Source organism: Bacillus rossius, chromosome 2 (genome assembly GCF_032445375.1).
Source record: "Bacillus rossius redtenbacheri isolate Brsri chromosome 2, Brsri_v3, whole genome shotgun sequence".
In the NCBI taxonomy this organism is placed as follows: domain Eukaryota; kingdom Metazoa; phylum Arthropoda; class Insecta; order Phasmatodea; family Bacillidae; genus Bacillus; species Bacillus rossius.
The window spans coordinates 88,040,159-88,063,285 of NC_086331.1; the positions used below are offsets into that span (position 1 = coordinate 88,040,159).

General features: G+C 35.0%; 1 protein-coding gene across 1 annotated transcript in view; it reads left to right on the forward strand.

Moving 5' to 3' along the window:
* LOC134529437 (synaptophysin-like protein 1) overlaps nt 1-11,459 on the forward strand; it is a 60,118-nt gene extending 48,659 nt beyond the window's left edge. Inside the window, exon 6 of the mRNA XM_063363533.1 lies at nt 8,773-11,459. Coding sequence (XP_063219603.1) covers nt 8,773-8,886 — 114 coding nt within the window. The 3' untranslated portion in view covers nt 8,887-11,459. The remainder of the gene's footprint in view (nt 1-8,772) is intronic.
* The last annotated feature ends 11,668 nt before the right edge of the window (nt 11,460-23,127 follow it).

Genomic DNA, 23,127 nt, shown 5'->3' on the forward strand with positions numbered 1-23,127 from the left:
TGGTGCCCATGTGATGTAATTACCAAACCATTCATAAAAATGCACAGAAAACAAAATCAGTCAATCATGGGCACATAGCAACAGTCACAAGTACTTTTTCTCATGCTCAAGCAATGTCTCTTTCACACTTACACTGACTTTAGAATTATAAACAGGGGAATTTTACTAAAAGGGTTAAATTGTATGTATTTATAGTTCGTGCTAATTTTTCAAACGTATTATGTAGGAAATTTTTTTAGTGTGATTTTCTATAGAAGATTTTACTGTGGCACATGTTACAATATTACTTATTCAGTATACTAAAAATTCTTCCAGTTGAAGCATCTGCACATAATCATTTTGTAAATACAGATTTAATTATTATGATATTGTGGTTGAGATATAAAATAAACTTACACATTTTTATGTTTGGTATGCATGGAAATAAAAGTACTGGGTGGCAAAACTTATATAATGACGTACTATTAAATTTGAAAGTATTTTATGTAGACTGTTGATTTGATTTACTACTATAAACATTATGTAGGATAGTTTTTCTTAATTATATTTCAGAATCACAATTTTGTTCTCTGCTTCACCAAATATTAATAATATTTAAAGTTAATATATTTTGTTACAAACATTTAGTTTTTCTTTTCTTCTTATGACTGCTTGTAGTGTCAGGTAAGTAAATTTTAAGCAAAAACTTTGCAGGTTAATCAGATGGAGAAATACAACTTGTCAACAGACATTATTTGCATTGTTACCTTTTTTTTTTTACATTTTTGTCAGTTATTCCTCTATTCGGAGTAATTATTCAATTGTAGAATTTAGTGAAACCCTAGAAAAATTCTTGAAATGTACATCTTTATTGAGTGGCCACTCTGTAGGTTTTAATTTTGTTTTAAGCACTTAAAAACTTATTTATTTATCATTTAAAGTACCTAAGAATTTAAAGTCCTGAGGAAAATTTATTTTTATTAAGTTTTGAATAGTTTACTCACCAATACACTTTACTTGGGTAATGGTCATTTGAACATATATCTGTGCAAGCAAGCGGATGTTTCAAGGTGAAACAATCCAGTTATCTTTAGGAGCCTCTCCTTGGTACCAATGATTTATAGTTAGTCTTTTTTTGTTCCTGATGATGCCTGCTAAATAGAAGCATGTGTTGATAATTCTTGAAAAACCATATATTTGAATGAAGTTGGTACAAGTTTTACAGCTGCTCCAAAAAAAATATGGCACTGGCAAGACATCTGTTTACATTATATATGTAAAAAAATTAAATGCCATAGTTGACATTTTTGTTTCTAACAGTAAGTTTGAAAAAAGTGTCAGTAAAACTCTCAGCACTAAAAATGTGCATGGCTTTAGTGGTTTCAATTGAAGAGATAAGGAAGTATGATAATGGACCATGCTGACCAAAAATAATAAACACAGCCCGTTACACATTTCAGTCAGCAATGTAAGAGGTTGCCAACAAGTTCCTACCTCTTTCAAACGAATAATTTTCTTTAGCTTTGTTTAGATGTTACTGGACCCCATTTGCTGGGATGTCGTAAGTGTAAAAATAGCACATACACAATTAAAACCAAATATATACACAGTTTCAGATTGACCATTTAAGTGTGTGGCGTTAGCAAATCTTAGATATCTGCGGTGGATTCAGAATCTCATTAAATGAAAGGAGCTACTTGTCAGAAAATGTAATTGTATCCATTGTAGTGTGTGAATGTGAGGGACCTCTAATTGAGCGAGGTGGTTCAATGGTAAGCATTCAGGACCTCCAAGTCCAATTTTCAGTCCAAACATGTCACACCTCTGCTGGGCTACCAACTTGCCCAGCGAAGGTGAACAGGTCCGTCGCTCTCTCGCTGGAGTGGCATAAACTAAAATAAAACCGTAAAATAAATTTACTTAAGACTCTAACATCTGAGAATAATGCATAAACATAGTTGTTGACAAAATTCAAAGTTATGGAACATGAAATTGGGCTGCAGAATTAACCAACAAAAACAAAGGAAACTTTCTTAAAGTTACTAATTTGTCTACCTACAAAAGCACAATAACAAATAACTTACAATTGGCTGTGTTACCAAAATCTTCTAACAACCTTTGCTGCAGCTATCAACCTTTGCTGCAGTAACCTGATTTAATTTGCAAATAGTAAATACTAAATAACTTAAAAAAATAATAATAATTCAAAGAACACTAAAAAAATTACAGTAAAACTGAAAGACAGCCGCTAAAGTTAATTTAACATTGGCTTTATGATTCTTAATACTGTGCAGCCCTTGGGGATCATGCACAGTTACTTCCCGTGCAGTAATACAAGTGACAGCCTACAGTCTACAGCTACTGAGCTGGGCTACATTCCCCCTTTGGCACAAACTCAACGTTACTTGACACGAAGAAAACCAACCACATGGCCCTAGGCGTGTGCATAAGGCTGTATTACAGCTAAGATAACACTACTAAAATAAACAAGAGTGAGTTGAAGTATGCAAAAAAACAAGTTTTCATTAATTGTGAAAAGCAGTATAATAATCCACTGCATCATCAACTCCTTTTACAATCTTTGAGCCAATAACATCTCCAAATAAAATTACCCTGAAACATTTAACACGTCACAATAGCTTTATTTAGCGACATTGTGTACTGGTTTACAAAATGGGCCCATGTACACTTGTCATACTTGATGTTTGGCACTTAAGTCGTGGTAGCCTCCCACAGTACAAGCAAAGCCAGATGACATACTAACTCAATACGACACATCTAATTACAATACCAAAAATGATTAAACCCTAATTCGTATGCAACAGGCCCTGAGAAGACTGTCATCATCGCAAACACGGCATACTGTACATGACTCAAGTCGTGACTCAAGAATTCAGGCAGGCTGTGCAACCTAAAATCTGTCAAGTGGACCCGACGTGACACGTCTAGACATTAACTACTAGAGAGAAAAAACAGATGTGGGTGCAAGCTAATAAAGCTTTACAACTTCAAAAGCCCACTTGTGAAGTCAAGAGCCCTGGCCAGAGATGCTTCACAACACAAGCATGCAGTAACAAACTAAACTAAGCAAGCAAGGAAAAAAAATTACTAGCAAGATAGCCATAAATAAGTTAGCCAAAAGTAATATTCCAGGGTGGTTCCAAAAGAAAATTTAGACATGGGCTGCAAAGTTAAGACAAATACCTTACATGCTAGCAAGATAGCCATAAATAAGTTAGCCAAAAGTAATATTCCAGGGTGGTTCCAAAAGAAAATTTAGACAGAGGCTGCAAAGTTAAGACAAATACCTTACATGGTTGGCGCCACCCATTCGACAGATTAACAAACCGGCCTAACCCAAGAATAAGTTTGGTGGTGCTCTCTCAGCAGTCACGAGGAAATGGGGCAGAACAATGAACTTGCAGACAACTTTAAGATCACTCCGAGCTCACAGCGCATGCGCAGAGTGGAAGACACTTGAGGAAGGGAGGGAGGAAACACACACTTGGGAGGGGAAAGAGTCACATGAGCCAGCCAGCGTACGCCGCTGATGCAAGACTGGCTCTTCAAACTGTTGTAGACAATTGCCGCGTCGGCTCAGTATGCTAAAATTGTTTGCACAAAAATGTTTTCTACTAAAAGTTTCAAAATGGCCAAATGTATTAAAAATAATAATTTTCTACAAAACTTAAACAGTCCTGCACTTCTTGACAATCTTGCAATCAATACACAGCTATTAAAATAAAAAGTATAATAATGATTATAAATGGGCAGTTTGTTTCATGATGCACAGTAAAATTAAAGATATTAAATGCTGGCTTAAAATTCAAAGACATGAGAATATTGTCCTCAGCTCCTACCCACAGTTTAATACTTGCATTTTTTTCTTATAAATGTTGGGGTAAGTATAGTGAGTGTCCAATAATTTACCCAAAATAGCAAGTACTTCACTTTTTATAAATAGCCTGCCATGCATAACATGACTTTTTTTTTCAGAGCATATTTTCGTAAAAATAAAATGTTTTGGTATTTTAATAGTTTTTATTCAAAGATGAAGAACACTAATAATAAGTAAGTAAGTTGTATTACATGCATCTAACGTCTAGGCAGTTGTTTTGTATTTTTCAACGAAACAAATCTGTTTTGAATTATTGAATCTAGTTTTCAAATAGGAATGGAGCTCATTACATGATTTTTTTATGTTAGTCTTGGTAATCAAAATGGCTTTCAATACTGTGACACTTAACTGTGTTTTATTACTTATCCATATTTTGTTCATTAGAAGAAGAAAAACTTTGGTCAGGTACGTTACTTCCAGGCAGACACATAATGTACTTAATAATTATACAAAAGTTTGTATAGTTGAAATAGTTTGCACTTAAGTTTTGGAATAATTCCACCCAACGTTCTTCAGCAGCAACATTCTCTGTGTTCCAACTAGTGATTTTTTGATTTCTAACAGTTGGAAATAAGCTAAAACTCTTTGAACATTTCAGTATCTTCGCTGCTCCTAACAAATCTTTGCGTGATCAGCAAATCCATCACATTCTGTACTTCGTCCCACGTAGGTACTTTTGTCAAATTTGCCCATTCTAGTTCTGCATTGAACTGACACAACTGCTCCAAGTATTCTTTACAGGGTTCGTACGGTCCTGGAATGTCCTGGAACTTTTACCATGTCCTTAAAAGGTCTTGAAAAGTCCTTGAATTCAATCCAGTCCTTGGAAAGTCCTTGAATTTTCAGGTAACATAATATTCCAGTTAGTTTCCCATCGTTAAAATCCTAGCTTAGGAATACAAAACCATAATTTGTTTCTTATTTCTAGAATATAATTTGCTTGACGTGAACAGACGATAACCGAGTGAATTTTCGTAAAAAAAAAAATGGATTTGGGAATTTCTCGTGTTCTATTGGCAACGACATTTATCGGTTATGGTGCGTAATAATGCTTTGCGTAACTGTGTTATTGGATATAGTTTGGTACACAAGAGTAAATGTGGTATCGCGTGGTAGTTGTGGTATCGATTTTTAAAATATGCAGGATAAATATGGTATAGTATGGTAAATGTGGTACAAACAAAAGAAGTTAGATGCAAGATGGTGGTTTTGCTTTGTACTTTTTCCGGATTTACATGCTTCTGTAATTGTATGGCATTGTCGGAGTGATTGGAAAGGGAAAAGTGTTATTTCTAGAAATGTTTTAATATCAGTTCCGACTTCGTTTTTAGTTTATACTTCCTACGAGTTGCGAAAAGATTTTTTTGCCGGCTTTGATATTTGCATCAAATAGCCTATTTGTTTGCATTTTGATTTAATTTTTGCGGCTGTCGTATGTAAAAACTACATTTTTTCACACTTTCTCTTATTATTTTCCTTCAACGTGTTTGATAGTGCTTTTGGTGTTTTTATGTACCTATGCAACTTGAGAGATACTGTTAACATTTTTTCTCAAAATGCCTGGAAACTGTACTTTTAACGATTTGTGGTTACGTAACCCAAAATTCAGTAAATGGCTACAAAAAACGACTGACAGAAATAAAGCCAAATGTGTTTTATGTAGTAGTGTTTTCGATATCAGTAACATGGGTGTATCGGCGTTAACGAGTCATATGGGTGGGAAGAAACATGTCGCTCTGGCAAGTGAGAAGCCAAAACTTGGAATACAAGTATATCTCGGTGGTAAACAGCCTTCACAAGATGGCCAATCTACAAGTTTAGCAGTCGTGAAACCAGATATCCAGAATTCTCAAGATCAGCAGGTAGGCCTGATTAGTTCTTTTATTACTGGCCAGGACACTTTAAAAGCAGAAATTCTGTGGGCCCTTAAAGTATGCAGTAACCATTTTTCATACAAGTCCTGTGAGGATATTGGGCCCTTGTTCAGACAAATGTTTCCTGATAGCAGTGTTGCCAAAGGCTTTTCGTTGGGAGAAACAAAGTGTGCCTATATGTGTTGTTTTGGGATAGCACCTTATTTTAGGTCCTTACTCATGGAAAAAATTCGAAAGGAAGATTCGTATGTTCTGCTTTTTGACGAGAGTGTTAACCGAAAACTTCATCAGAAGCAATTGGATTACCATATTAGATATTGGGATACCGACAAAGTCGTCTCATGCTATATGCACTCTAGTTTCTTGGGACATGCAACTGCAGAAGACATGTTTAGTTCGTATGAAAAACTCAGTTCTGAAATTTTTCTTCCCAGCATGCCTTTACTGCAGCTCTCCATGGATGGTCCAAATGTCAATTGGAAATTTTACGACATGGTTTGTGATCAACTGAAGAAAGACAAAAATAAAACAGTGATACAAACTGGCAGTTGTGGGTTACACATACTTCATGGTGCATTTAAGTATGGATCAGTTTCATCTACCTGGGATGTGGAGAGAATTTTGTCAAGTATGTATTATCTTTTTAAGGACTCTCCAGCTAGGAGGGAAGATTATGTGAATGTGACCAGTAGTACTCTTTTTCCTTTAAAATTTTGTGCTGTTAGGTGGATAGAGAATTCGATAGTTGCAGCTCGTGCTATTGAAATGTGGCCTCATATGCTCAAGTATGTAAAGTCTGTAACAGACAAAAATGTTCCCAACCCCAACACCAAATCTTTCATGGCCATCAAAGAAGCAGCAGCTGACCCACTCACGCCTGTAAAACTGCTAGTATTTCAGTCAATTGCCAAAGAAGTGGAACCATTTTTGATAGCATATCAAACTGATAAGCCAGTTCTGCCATTTTTAGGGAAAGATATGTTGAAATTGCTGCGAAGCCTAATGGAAAGGTTTATCAAAGATGATATTATGAAGAATGCAAATTCTTGTGGCAAACTTGCTAGAGTTGAAGTTGCAAAGAAAGAAAACCATTTGCCAGCAACCAAAGTCTATTTAGGATTTGCTGCAGAAAATAGAGTAAAAGATTTGGTTCACAAGAATGTAAGCAAGGATCGTGACATTATACAGTTACGAATGGAATGTCGTGATTTTCTCTTGGAAATTGTGAAAAAGTTGTTGAACAAGTGTCCTTTACAATATTCTTTTGGAACCTCAGTTGTTTGGACCCTAGAGAAATGAATGACCAAAAAATTTGCACTACCCGGTTTTCATTAGTATTGAAAATTTTGGTAGATGCAGGGCGAGTTGAAGAAACAGACTGCGATGCATTACTTTCAGCTTACAAAGATTTTATTCTGGAGTTTGGTTCGTCATCACAGTTTCGAAATTTCAAACCTGAAGCTGACCGTTTGGATTCATTGTTATTTGGTAGTGCAAACTCTAGTTCCAACTACGTAGGATTATGGTGTGTGATGAAAATGCTGCTGATTTTGTCACATGGACAAGCCTCTGTTGAGAGAGGTTTCTCAGTTAACAGGCAAATTGAAGTAGAAAACATGCATGACCGTACAGTAATTTCGCAGAGAATCATTTGTCAGCATGTTACATCTGTTGGTGGTGTCTCAAATGTAAACATTACAAATGATCTGATAGCTTCAGCAGCAAGCGCACGCCAAAAATGGAAAAGCTTTTTGGAAGAGAAAAGGCGCAAGAAAGAAACAGAACAGCAGAAGTTAAAACGAAAAAATATCACAGATGAAATAGATGAACTCAAGACCAAGAAACAAAGAATCGAAGCAGATATTTGTGAACTCACAAAATCAGCTGATAGGTTCTCTGAACAGGCGGAAGCAACCGGTAGTTTAACCATGGTGTCAAAGTCCAACAGCCTTCGAAGAACAGCCAAAGAAAAATCTGCATCCCTTGCTGAAGTAAACAGACAGTTATGTGAGAAGTTAGAAGAATATAAAAATCACTAAGGTATTGTGTGAATGTTACGTAGGTTTTTAGGTAGGGATTAAATTTAGTAGAAAAACATACTTAACATACTAAAAATACAAAAGCAGAAATAGAAATGTTGCGAAACTAAACTTAATTTGACTTACTTAAGTAAAAATTTGATGTAGCTAATATAATTTATTTTTACTGTGGTCCTTGAAAAATTATTGTACAGTCCTTGAAAAGTCCTTGGAAAGTCCTTGAAAGTTAATTGTAAGTTCCTGTAAGAACCCTGTCTTTACTTGTCCATTCACACCAGTCAAATTTTCAAATTAAAAATAAATTAATTTTTAAGGCAGCTATAAAAAATTAAATACAAACAATATGCCAAGAGTACTAAATCATCATTGTTCTTATGGTGTTAATTCCCTGAATAAGTATAAAATATATTAAATATTAAGTAGGTCTCGTTCCAAATCATTATTTTTTATTTAAGTTAAACACTTTGAGTGGCTGAACTTTCTCAAAATGAAAAAATGTATATTTTGCATACTTTTTCATAATTAGCTGCCAAATTTGCATTTCTAGCAGGTTTTTTTTTACAGTACCAATAAGGAGAATCAAATTGGGTAGACATCAAACTTTTTATTCTCAAAAGCATTGCTACTGGCTATTTCATGATGTAGTTTTAATTTATTTCAGAGAAGAAGAAAAAAAAAAGAATTTTACTGAGCTATTAAAATTTTCACTATTTAACTCACGTATAAGAAATTGATTTTTTTCTTTAATATTTGCTATGAATGTGTGTTTGTGGTTGAATGTACTTTTGAATCTTCATACTGAATAATATATTTTAAAAGTTGTTTGTGAAGAGTGTAATAAGTTTCAGTATTTGTGTTCTTAGTATTTGCTGATTACTGGGTAATATTATTATTTATTTTTTTTTTTAATGGATAGTTGGTTATTGATTTTTGTTTTCTGAGTATGAGATTGGTAAAAATTAAATGTTTTTTTTTGTTTCAGATACTGGGTTTTTTGAATTTTTTTCTGTGGGGATCTGATTTGTGGTTTCTTTATAAAGAAACATCATGGTTTAAAGCAAAACAAACCTCAAGTGGGATGGCAACTACAGCTTGATCAGGCCTATGTCATCAAACCAAGTATAACAACAAACTCCAGTGTGGTGTGTGAAGTCTTGATGTGTTAAGTTTATATAGCTCATTTCATTTGTTTACGGTACATTTGTAAACTGGAATAATTTCATGTACAATGTTTGTAATATAGATCTTCTCTTGCTTGCATTCATTTATTAATTTAGCAGTGGAATTTGCTATTGTGTTTTTTTACTATGGCATTGTGCAGCACAAAAAGCTATTTAATCAAATACTGTGGTTCAGTGAGACTGCAGAAGTTATTTATATACCTTTACCAATATGCGGTAACAATTTTGATTTCAGTACTTAGTGCTAGCTTTGTGTTTAGTTAAATGAAAATTTCTATATATGCCCACTAATGAAAATCAGTTATTGCAACTAAATACTGTTTAATGTGTAATATGAATATTATTGAGAAATGTTTAGATTATATTGTCACAGATATTTTAATAAACTTGAAATGTTGCAGAATGTAATATATATGGTCTTAGAATAATAAATTTAAATGAGTTATGGTCTAAAATGCAGGGCTCTAAACAGGTGATTTTTCCCAACTAAAAGTTTTGTCTTAGTAAATAAGAGTTTTTGTAAAATAACTATTAGTGTATCTTGTCCTAAACTGAATTCATTTGTAAAATTCACAGTATGTACATAAATAATCTACTCTTGCTTTTTGGTAGGCTAACAAAAAGAAATCAACCAAATATTTTCAAAATCATAATTATATATTTGGTTTTCTCATGGTTATTCTGTAAAGAAAATGTGCCCATAAATGAAGGATCAGTTTCATCAACCTGGCTGACAGTTGGGTTTTACTTATTTCATTGTTTGAGAATAGTACTACTGGATATTTTGAGTGAGCTCATCTGTCTTTGACCCGTTGCTCTATATTGCTTCTAAACAACTTTGTTTATTCTACACTTGAAAAAAAAAATGTATAAAATTTACTTTGCAAAATTTTTTTATTGTTTATTAACTGCTTTAACTTGGTATGGTTTACTTCATGTATTCAGTCATGTTTAGTTGTTTCTTTGACACCCATCGTGTTTTCTCTACTTGTGATTTGCACCTGGAATGAATCTTGTCTTTACTGCTTAACTTTGACATGGAGTACATGTATATAAAAGTGTATAATCCATACATGCACATTTTATCAAGTTATAGTCTAGCCCTGCACTGGAAAGGGGTTGGATCTGTTCACAGGAAGCGAAAATAGGTATTGTGTCGACAATAAAGTGATGGTTGTGAGAGGAATGCAACATGATAAAATTAAACTAAAGCTATGGAAATGTTGGGTAAAAAGATATGTTTGGGAAATTGTGTTATCAGTAAATCTCAATTTGCATGTTTTCCTGTTTAGTTGCAGTGAAATAGGCGTATCTTAATTTTTTTTTTTCTTAATTTATGTGCATTTTATGCCTTTCTTGATCCATCTTGCAGTCACCTTGGGATGATTATATAGTGTTCCTAATTACTTAAGTCTGGAATTTAAAAGCCATTTTTAGCTGTGCTCAGGATACTCTGAAAATAATCATGCTCACTAATACTGTTCTAAAGGACTCAAAATGTAATTGTTACACTTATCAGAATTTATTAGTCTGCCTTCAGTATTTAGGCCCTGACTCTGCTATGAAAACAATTATGAATAATACCACCTGTTATTTAAAAGTTACCATATCACATATTTCAAATTATTAATATATACTATTAATTAATTACTAAACATCATTCAATTAAATTTAGTATAATATGTTGTTCAGTTTGATGCACATTTTTTTATTGAGGCAGTGTGATTATAATATGTCATTTTGATAGACATATCTAAAATGTGAAAACAGTAAATTTAATAACTGGGAATATGTTTTGGTAATATTGCAATTTTTAGAACAATATAAAAGCGAGTTTTTTCATAAGTAGAGTTGTGAAACATTAGTAATTAATGTTGTATGAACGTATTTATAACCCCTCAAAACATCAATAAAGTTCTTTTAAAAGTAGTGTGAACAAAATATTTTTTACAATTTATTAGATACACAAATGTGAGATTTGTTAATAGTATGTAAGTTACCCTTATGTTAATTTAAGTGTTGAATAAGCATGTGAATTGACATGCACAAGTATGTTATGAGTAAACTTATTGGAAAAATTCTTAAACTTAATCTGAAATAGGTTAATATATATTTCTATTCCATACATAAAGTCCAAAGAGACAGCATTAATTTTCTGATAAACCTTAACAACTTAAGCTGTATATTGATTTTAAAATTTCATTTCATTAATTCTTGTTCAAATGTTACAATAGAACGTACAATGATGTTTGGTCTTTCTAAAATGCATTTTTCAATAGTTATGATAATGTTAACTCTTAAACATTTTTTGCACTGAAATCTAAAGGAAGACACCAAACATCATTAATTTGAAAATATGTTGCATGTAGAAATAGTGAATATGATTGTAATATTTTAAGTATTGTGTGTGGTATAGGCTTGATAATGTTCATGTACAAATGTAATTTTTTATGTGAAATATAGTGTATAATATTTTTTCAAATAGTAATCAATGCTCACATTGTTTTCTTATGAACTATCATACTTTGAACTTGATAATGCTTTAACTTGAATTTGTGCAGCAAGTTATAACAGCTGTGTTAAACAGACATATATTTTGTAACTTTGCCTCAATTTTATGACAATGGTACATGGTATTGTAAAAACCAGATCAGTGGGATTACTAATTTAAAATGCATATGAAATTTGAAAGAAAAGTTTCATATTAAAATGTAGTTTAAGAGAAGTGTTTAAACTTTTTTATTTAGTAAAACATAGAGATTTGTTGTAAGTTAAATATTGTGTTGGTGCTGATGGCAATCTAAATCTTTTTTCTAATTATTTCTGTAAAATAGTTGTTTTTTGTGCGGCCTATCACACATTTTAACCTTTTACTAAGCTTTTCTAAAGCTGTAGTAAACCTTTATTTCATTGTTTAACTGTAGAAATTAAATAAATTTTCCTAGTCAGTCATTTTATATACATCTATATAGTAGCCACATTGATCTTCCACTTTTGGACACAATTATTTTTGTTAGCCACTATAGATGAAAATCACAACATTTGACGAATTTCATATTGACTTTTAAATTTTTAAGTAGGCAAATTTAAGTACGTATACTAAAACTACCCATATTTGTGCAAATGAAAATGAATTTTTTTTACAGGTCAGACAAACTAAATACTCTTTTAAGAGAGCACTGAAGTTCAGTTTTGCAAATTTAGTTGCCTTATTGTATAAAAGGTTTTCATTTTAATTCGTTAAAAAAATTATTTCACACTAAGAATTTTTAAACAGTATTTTTACTTTCATACTAAAGAAGCTATTCCATTTATTCTGCCATAAGCTCACAAATTTGTTATTTTGGGAAAATTCTTAATATTAAAAAAACTATATCTGACACATAAGGAATAGTAATTTGGCCATAGTGTCATTCCATATAAAATTAACTAATCAATGATTTCTTGTTTGAACTTTAATGTCCTAGATTCTCAAGATTTTTTTGGTAGAGATGTTTGAGTGAGAAATCCAAAATAGTATATTTTTTAGGAACTATTTTTTTAGTATTGCATATTTTTTTTTTTCTGCAGTCTGTCGTATAGACAAGACCCAGGGCTTGTGTTAAAGCTAATTTGATTGGGGTAATGTAATGTGTTGCACATTTTAGTATGTATGAAAATAAATTTACCCTGCATTTGAAAATTTAAGTTGTGAAAATCTCACACTTTTAAACATTAAACGTCTAAAATGAGACCAAAACATAAGGGTACTTGGATAGAAATTTAAACCATAGTAAAAACATCTACATTGTCTATTTACCTCAGAGACAATTACTGTGGAGTTTCTTAGCATACATAGTCTGCTTTCTGATACAGTCTTGAGTTTTGTTTCATTCTTGGTCCTTTCTGTCTAGTGTAACTCATGACCTAGACATAGTGCAGTAAAACGTGTATGTAGAGTTTTTTGAGATTGATTGACTTAATTATAGTGTACCTTGAACAGTGCTGCTTTGTAGTAACTTAAGTAAGCATATAAACAATATTTTAAAAACTAGTATGTCAGCCTGAAACTGTGCAAGAGTCAACCGAAAATGTATATTATGCATATTGTGGGAAAAGGAGGCTCTTTGCCACTGCACTATATTGGAGGTTGTCCACACATCAGACCGGCAATGATATGAGAGTAAAGCATTGAGCTGTAATGAATTGGAGGAGAAAACTGCAGTACCCTGAGAAAATCCACTCACTACGTCTGCAATGTTTACCACTTGCCGAAACTCCTGACTTGATCCCTCAAACAATGGAACCCAGCTGTCCTTGGTGGGAGGCAAGTGGGTCTGACCACTTAGCCACCGTGGCTCCTCAGTATTGCGGTTCTAGCTTCCCATCCCAAAGCTCTGCCAATACCAAAAATCCTGCCAATTGGTTGGGTATTAAGTGTAAAAATTTGTAACAGTTTTGCAACCATAGCAATTTTTGCAAAAGACACTTAATCCCTGCTGCCAATGTTTTCACAAGGATGAGTATATTTTCAAATAAAGGGAAAAGGAATGGCAATTGAGTTGCTTTGAAAATAAAAATCTTGTTTACATGAGCAACATTTATTCTTATTTTTCTCAATATAATCACCAATTAGATTATATTTCACCAAAAGGCAGCAACACCAGCAATTGTACTTTTGAATCCACTAACCACATTAGCTTCAATGCATGTCTTATTTAATGCCCAGCTGAGCACAAAAATAAATAATACCCTGATTTAGTAACAATATGTACTATCTGCACTACAGGGCAGATTACTTAACCTTAAATAATGTAAAAGCCTAGATGCCAAAAACACTATTAACAACACCATAATTACATTAGTCAGAAAATAGGTAATGACCCAACGAAGTGTTTCTACCCTTTTATCTTTTCTAGTTCATTTTATGAAAATAGCATAAGGCAGGGTTGCAGTTTTTACGGATTTTATCAGTTTTCACGGATATTTTGGTTTTACACCAAATTAACGGATAAGCACTTCGAATCACGGACGCACAAACATTAATATTTACTTACTGCTTCCGCTCCACTTCATAGATAACATGTCTTAAGACACTTCACTTTGCTACGTCGTTTAAGTTTTTCTAAGATGATAACAATTCACGCTCTACCTTTTGTCTGGAAGCATTTTTTTATTTCACAGATGAAAGTATACCGTGCATCGTAATATCTATGACAGTTGTTTTAGACACCGTGTTCTGTTTCTCTCTTTTGCGTGATGGTGCGTTCGTGCGTGTAACGGACCACGCCCAGTAATATTTGTGCGAAGTTATATCTGTGACGGTGTTTTTACAATCTGTGTTGTTATACCATGCAATTACGATTTCTATTATGGATTGACGGAGTGTTTACAGTTTGTTGTTAATTTTAAAGTAATTGTTACGTACAAAAAATTTGGCTTGCATCTTTGTGGAGATTGCAATTTAAAGAAATGGAAAGAAAATGCAAGGCATCTCCAGATCGAACGCTGTATAAACAACGATATAAACGTGTGTGGGAAGTAGAATTAAAGTGGCTGAAACCCGGTAAAACGGTCGCTGTTGTTTATAAATGCCAAAGTTGAATGCATTATTGCACTGCCACAACAGGACCAAAAATTTGGGGCTAGAATTCAAACCCACTGATGAGCTGAGAAAAAAAGCTAGGAACCTGAAGAAGTGAAGCAGTTGCAGTGTTCAGACAAGAAATGCTTGCAAATACATCATAGTCTGTGTGTATATTTTTAAAGTGATTTTTGTGAGAACCTCATACTGGTACTTAACTCTTTACATGTAAACTTATCAGTTTATCTACATTCATTATTATTATTATTATTTTTAAGTAGGCCTATGCAACTGGAATGAAGGAAAGCTGATTTTTGAAGAAATATGCTTATAATACTTTGTTTTCTCTTGTCTCTCAGCTTGTAAAAAAATTTTTGGCACGAATAAAAAACCTGTTTACAGAAATTTTCTTCTTACAGGATTTTAAAGGATTTTTTATGGTCTAATACAGGATTTTATAACCATTCTTGGTGGCATCCCTGGCATAAGGATATCACAGTCATTGCTCATTACTAAAACCTGATAGTTTGCAGCACCCAGAGCAACTTCGGTTGCCGTCAATTTATCACTACAAACGGTTGCATCAACTTGCGCATGACTCCCGTGGAATCAGTTCCGACGAAAAAGTTAGTTATGTTTTACAAAAAAATAATCACTCCAGCTAATATGTTGCTCGTGACATATTCGCTGCCAAAAACTAAAATTCCTCCCAAAAACATTATTTAATCAATGCCATGTGTAAAGGCCCAAGGCAAGTACATGAATAACCAGTCTCAAGCCCAGTGTAAGCACCTGATCATTCCCAACTGAATGTAGCACTTTCTCGTAGTGAAATAGGCTGGGTGCTGTGTCGTAGCTTGTATGGGACAATCCACATTACTAAGTAGCCAGCACTATCACACTTTACGCATCTTTATGGGGGGGGGGGATAAGTACAGTTATTGCATATTCCCGGGCCATGATTACACAATATAACGTACTACTTGGCATGCCCTGATAAGATTTCTGCTGTGGTCGGCAGCTGGGCACAGCAGTCTCGGTCATAGGTCTCTGCTATCACCGTGCCGGACAGCCAACTCTGCACTTGTTTGCCTTGCTTCATTATTCTCGGCCGTGCCAAGGAGCTTTCTTGTGCTAGCTCCACCTCTTAATTCGCCGCCGGCCCAGGCCGGTCAACTCTCAGTGCCAGTTGTCTTCCTAGCCTCTGCTGTCCCAACGCTGCTAGTGGCCACCTCGTGCAACAGCAAACATTACCACCAACTGTCTTGAGTGCCAATTTCCCTCATGCACATGTTACACAACTGATTTCCCTATTTATTTTCTACCAAGTTATCTGAATGGCATCTATTTATGAAAAGCATTTAAGAATACGCTGAGGTTGGATGATAAGAGGGCGACCTGTCACAGGCTGGTCATGTGATGAGCATGTCGAAAAGGGGAGGGTTTAGTCTAGCAGCTGCCTCGTAGCTGATAACATTTCCGTGCATGGATGTCTGGGAGTCTTGAGTTACACAATCCGATTTATGGAATGGCTTCCATGTCAGAATTTTAATCAGGTACATCACTGCAGGGATAATCTTAGGAGATGGTCTGAATTGCTGCGAAACATTTAGGTGAATTTTTGATGTATAATGTCACTCAGTAGACAATTATTTCTGCAACAGGTTTTTCAATGTCAACACTATAATGAATTTTGACCAAGGAAAAGAAAAGTAACAAAACTTGTGTAATTTTTAACACCATACGGTAAAGAAAAAACAGTAGATGAGAGTAATTAAAGTATACAGAGAAACATCTGTGAATGCAGGGTGAAGTCTCGGGGTTCTTCAATGTAATGGTGGCCAAGATGATCGCAGAGTGTAGGTCTGTACTTGTCTAAAACAATTGTGCCGTGGTTGCCTTGTACCAAGGGAAGGTCTCGCGTGCCCCGCAGGGGCAGATGAAATATGGAGAAACATTTCATTATGATTGAATTATGAGATGATTAAAAAAAAATAAAAATTTTCTTTAAATCAATAAAAAACTTAAATTGAACCTGTTGGTTGTCAAATTTTGTGTTTGTGTGTAGGTGTGTCATGATGGTGAATGTGTGCCAAATTGTGTAACAATAATGGCAAAAGGGTGTTTAATGTCTATCGATGGTGAATATGTGCATGTTAAATTGTGTGTTCGTGGTGTGTGTCAAATTGTGATTCGATGGCGAATGTGTGGTAATGTGATTCAAAATGTGAGTCCATGATGTAAATGTGTGTTGAATTGTTTGTCGAATATGATGTGTTTAGATGTTAGTGAATATGTGATGAATTGTGTTAATGAGTGTCAAATTTTGTGTCAATGAGTGTTAAGTGTGCAATATCTGTGTCAATGGGAATGTGTGTTGGATGAATGTGTGTTTCAAACTGTGTGTCAATGGATAATGTGTGTGTGTTAAATTGTCTATTGATGAGGTGAATGTCTGTCCAATGTGTGTCAATAATGGAAATATGAGTCAATGATGGTGAATGTGTGTCGACTTGTACGTCTAAAATATTAAATGAGTTAACTTGTTCTGGGTGTCAGCCAGGGGCGACAGGTTGGTATCTTTGATGAGAATGCAAGGGTAAGCAAACGGCAGGGGGAGGAGAAGAGAATGCCTGCGGTCTCTGAGTAGTCACTGCAGGAAGGTGTATACCAGCGGTCTCCAAAGTGTTGTTAACAGGAAGGCGGATGCCTGCGGTCCTCGAAGGGTTGCTAGCAGGAAGGAGAGGAAGTAACAAGTAGCAGCAATAAAATCCCACTGTTAATATTAGGGTTTTATTTCCCCAGATATCTCTTGGGTAGGGATCTTTGACATAGCAGGTTTGTCCAAGTTACATGTCTGACCAGGCCGTACTCCTGGTTTTTACATTACATGTCTATACCCAAGAATTAGGCATCATATCTTATTGTATAGTATACACAATACAAATATGGTAATCACAGTCCTTATCCTAAATAAAAAATGGGTGCGTGTACTTACGAACGTGTGTTACAAATTATACTTAGCATAGTAAAGATTTGGCAAAATAAAATTGTAGTTGGTAGATTTTATATGTTTTTTTGGTACCTAATACTAATTACTATGCTGAGTTAAATTTGGAGATATAATTATTAGTCTTAAGATACTTGCCCCTTTTTCATCCTTTAGGAGCTGAATATTGAAAATTGTGGTTGAAATTTTTTTGTGTATTTATAATTGATACACAAAATGATTTATTATGCTTAATTAAATTTGGAGTTTAATAAATAAATCTTAAAATCATTTTTGCCCATTTTTCACCACTTATGGGGTTTCATTTCTCAAAATATAAAAATAGTCCATGTTTTTATTGGTACCTATTATCAGTTATTATACTTAACTAAATTCAGAGATAGGTATTATTAATATTAAAAACATATTTACCCCTCTCATCAATTAGGGGTTGAATTCCGAAAAAATATAAAAATTGTGGTATGTACTTGTAGTTTTCTGATGTTAATCATTGGTTTTGTGCCGGAAATAAGGTATTTCGGCATGTTTTTTTTATTTTTGTTATAATTTTAAATTATTTTTGGAAATTTTATTTTCCATATAATTTGGTTACAAAAAGGTGATTTACACTTTGTTAGGCTGGTGTACTCTACTTAGTTAAACTTTGCTGCAGTGGCCTGAGGCACCTTTTCTCAGGGACCAATCTGATCTTTTGCAATTCTAAAGACATAGTTAGCAGCCTGGATGACATTTCTCCCGCTTGCAGTCACGTGCGAGGTCTGAAATATTAATTCCTTACATGACTACAGACAGATGCATCAAGTGTCGCCATTGGTGCAGTTCTATCACAAGAGTTCGATGGCCACAGGCAACCAATAGCTTTCGCCTCTCGCACTCTAACTCATCAAGAGAAAAAATCGTCCTCGGTTTATGAACTCGAGTGCCTAGCAGTTGTATTCGGAATCGACAAGTTACGGCAATACCTTGAGCACAGGGAATTTTTATTAGAGACCGACAATCAGGCCCTTGCTTGGCTTTTGGCTCACCCCAAGCAACTAGGAAAACTAGGCAGATGGATAGCAAAACTATCCTCACATAAATTCACAATTCAACTTATCAAAGATTCGCAGAATATCGTAGCAGATGCTCTTTCTCGAATATTCGAGAATCCCTCCAAACCTAATCTTCAGGAGGAACCCCCGGTTTCATGCCATGCCCTACTCACAGATTTTCCTTTGGTTTTTTCAGACTTACAGTGTCACCAAAATTCAGATCCTTACATTTCATAGATTATTCAGAAAATAAAATCAGGTACACCGCCAAAATATTGCAAGATTTCAAAAGGTCTCCTGTATCGACGAACAGCACAATGTAAAACTTACAGAATAGCCCTTCCTCAGAATTTAAGAGACATGGTATTTAAATATTATCACAGCTCACCCATTGGAGCACACCTGGGCACATACAAAACAATTGAAGACATATGCCGCCATTTTATTTGGGATGGAATCCATAAAGACATTGCTGAGAAGGTAAAATTATGTAAATTATGCGCCCTAAGTAAACCAGCACAGAAAACACAATTTGGATTTTTAACATCAGATGTGGCCGAAAGACCCATGCAAAAATTATTTAAAGATTTTGTTGGCCCGTTCCCCCGTTCTAAAACTGGACACACCATGCTTCTCGTAGCTATTGATGCATTTTCTAAATTTGTATGGCTCATTCCCTTCCGGCGAGCCACAGCATAAACCACAATACAAGCATTGCAAAATAACATTTTTAAAATATCAGGCTTACCTTCAATAATCGTGTCAGATAACGCATCACTATTTACATCCAGACTTTTCAAGAATATGTGCTTTTCCCATGGCATTCAGCATGTAACCACTTCTCCCTATTATTCACAGCCTTCACATGCGGAGCGTTTTAATAGGAACCTCCGATACGCTTTAATAACGTATCATGCGAACTCGCGGGATAAACGGGACTCTAATTTGGTCTGGTTGCAAATGGCTTTTAACTATGCCTGACATGAGGGACTCAAAACTACACCATTTTAAATCATGTTCACGTATAAACCCAAAAACCCACTTTCTAATCTCTGGTCACTACATGAGCTTCTCCCAGATAACCCTCGCAACATAAAAGAGGTCTGGAGAAGAGCTAAGCATAACCTGAACTTAGCCCATGCGGCAAGCAGGCAGAAAAATAATAAGAAACGTTCGCCTAATCCATGCAAAGTAGGTGATATGGTGTTGTGCAGAGCACACTCACAAAGTAAGGCGATCGACAAGCGATCAGCCAAACTTGCTTATCGTTGGAATGGCCCGTGGCAAATCCAGGGTTTTTAACCCCAGTAATGGTCGCCCTAGCCGACCCAAGTTCTGGTGCGTACATAACGCGCGCTCACATTTCGCACCTAAAGAAGGTGCACCCCAACTTAAATTAGGTGCAGCCCTCTACTCCTATTCGAGGAGTTTTAAACAAATCTTCGGCATGCCATCTGCAAAACGCAGTGTTGAAATATACAAAAATCCTAGGTTCTAATTATAAGTAATAAAAATCCATGGTACTAGTCTGAAGGAGTGCTTACACTTCAAATGTTTTGTATTAAGAATGTGTTAGACTTAGATATTATTTTTAAGTGGCGCCACTTAGTTCTTAAAATAAACATGACACTTAGTTCATAAGAGAATGATGTAACTTAGACCATAAGGGAATCATGATATCTAGTTCATAAAGTTATATGTAAACCATAGATAATCATGTCACTTAGTTTTTAAGTTCTTTGTATGGCCATGTTACCTAGTAAGTTCATCAGGTATTGTAAGTAGTTTACTTAAATCAATTCTGGTACAGGGTAAGTATGCCAGTTTTCAAACATTTCATGCTCAGTATTGGTTGCTTACCCTGTCTCCGCCATTCAGTGGGGGAGTATGTGCCGGAAATGAGGTATTTCGGCACTTTTTTTAAAATTTTTATTATAATTTATATTATTTTTGTAAATTTATTTTCCATATAATTTGGTTTCAAAAGGGTGATTTACACTTTGTTAGGCTTGTGTACTCTACTTAGTTAAACTTTGCTGCAGTGGCCCAAGACACATTTTCTCAGGGGCCAATCTGATCTTTTGCAAGTCTAAAGACGTCGCTAGCAGCCCGGATGACATTTCTCCCGTTTGCAGTCACGTGCGGGGTCTGTAATATTAATTCCCTACATTACTAAATTTGCATAGAGCAGCTTCTGGCATGCAAGCTCTATTTCTTAGAGGCCCGCTGAGCCCAGCGAGTCTCGGCACGACCGAGTATCTCGTGGACCCACTTTCCCAGCCTCGTTGCATTTTTTGTCCACCCTCACCCCAGCCCCCCCCCCCCCCCCCCCCTTTTTTTGGTTCTCAGAATTTATCCCAGAATCATTGCCCTGATGTGAACTAGCCAGGCAGTGGCCTACTTCAAGGACGATTTGCCACAGAAAAAATATTTGCAAATATGGACCACACACAACATCTAGTGGCAGAAATAGTAACGTCTGCACTTGTCGCCAGCGAGTGGAGCTAAGGCTTGTGACACCTGGTGGCGACACTGCTAACCTTCCTCTACTTTCCTCTGTAGTCTTTCTTGCCAGCGCCAGAGTGCTCTCCTGTCCCTCCATTAGCCCCAGGCTGTAGCAGACGCCTGGGGCGAGTCGATCCCTTTTTGTTTCGGACACCCCTCAACAGGTAGCGCTAAAATCAACCAGTGCTACCAACTTCGAAAATGTTATAAACAATTTATATCTCTAATATCCACAATAAATGTTTTAATATGACTAGTATTCAATATCAATCACTAAAGTCCAAGATTTAAAAGCACACAAAATTTTTATTCATATGTAGCCTTTTTTTTTTTTTTCCATCCTTTAAAAATTTTGTTGCATGGTCTGCATGTTTTAGGTCTTTCCCCCAATGCGCTGAAGTAAAGTTTATTCTACTAGAGGTTGGGAAGATCAATGTTGTAAGTTTGACATAGTAAATGATTTTGCTGCTAGATAGTGGTGTTCAATGAACATGACACTTTCATTTGTGTTAATGTTATCAAGGTGGCTTTTTTTCGAATTTGAAATTGAAATATTAAATATATGTTAAACCTTCCAATACATTTGGTTTTTTGAATTACAAAGGCTTAATCTTTCTCTCTTGGTTTTTAAAATTTTGTTTTGAAATATGCCTAGTGTTTTTTTTTATGCCAGTGTGCTAAATTATGTGTATTAGAAAGTATGATGCTAACATTAGAATATTAATGGCTCCCTCCCACTTACAAAAAATGAAGAATTACTACAACATAAAGATCCCAAATAAAAAAAACAAAACAAATTATGTGAGTGAAATCAACTTTTGAGGTCATAGCAAAAAAATTATACACCCTAATCTCATACACCACACCCATTTCCCAGTTATAGGTACGTCAAGCATTGAGCACACTGCATTTAGGGCAGGTTTTTCTGGAATAAAATATATATAAAAAATTTTTGTTGATACGAAAATAAATGGCCAAACCTATCCCTCACTTAGCACGACTAATTCGTTCCTAAAAATGCTCGTGTTATTCGAAATCGCGTATTCTGAAGCATTAGTTTTCATAAAGAGCAAGGCTAATTAATTTAATGTGTTCCAAAATTGTCTAGGAAATTATACTTTACGTAATATAAATGCGTAGAATAACACTCAATGATAAATATGTCATACCTTTTTATCTTTATATGCCTACCATCGCACTTTGACAAATACAACACCGCGTAACAGGAGATACGTGGTTATGTACTTTATCGTCAGTCGGCTGGCTGACTTGCCCGCCCGGACGTGACCTTCAAATCAAGTCGCGAATCTTTCCAAACCATCCTTTACTGACAGTGAAACCGATATTACTGTCCGTATAATTACATTTTAATTTTCAAAAATTTAAGAGCTTACCATGTCTTATCGCATAATCGTAGCGCAATTTATAATAAGATCAAGTTTCAAAAGTATGGGTGTGATTTTTATGCGAAAAAAAATTGTTGTTAAGTAAAGTTATTCATAAATCATAACCCATTCATGGAAAGTACGTTTATTTAAAAAGTACAGTATAAAAATGTACGCCAAGCAATTTAAATTAATAAGTCATGCAGCAAAAACCTTTCTTCAACTTTAATAATAGAAAAACAAAATCTGTGACCCAAATACGAGCCTGAACTAACGCATAACTCGTAGTAGTACACACCACAAAATATGCGGGCTATCAAATGTAGTAAACTCGGCACAAGACAGAGAGCGCGCGTTGAATGCAATCGGCGAGATATCAATATCGATATTCGACTACGTGTGCGCGCTCTATACGGGAAGCAACATAGCCAAACATGAATGTTGCCAACTAGCGCTGGCTACATTTTTATAAACGGTACACCGCGGCGACGCAGACTAACAGATAAATGTTATAACGTTTAAAAAGTCTTTAAAAGAAAATTGTGCGCACTGTTGACTTGCTAAAAACTAAAGTGCGACAAACATAAGCGTGGCCTTCATGTCAATCTGCGCGCCGTAATACTTCTAGTTTTGTCTCAAATACTTCAACACGATGCATTATG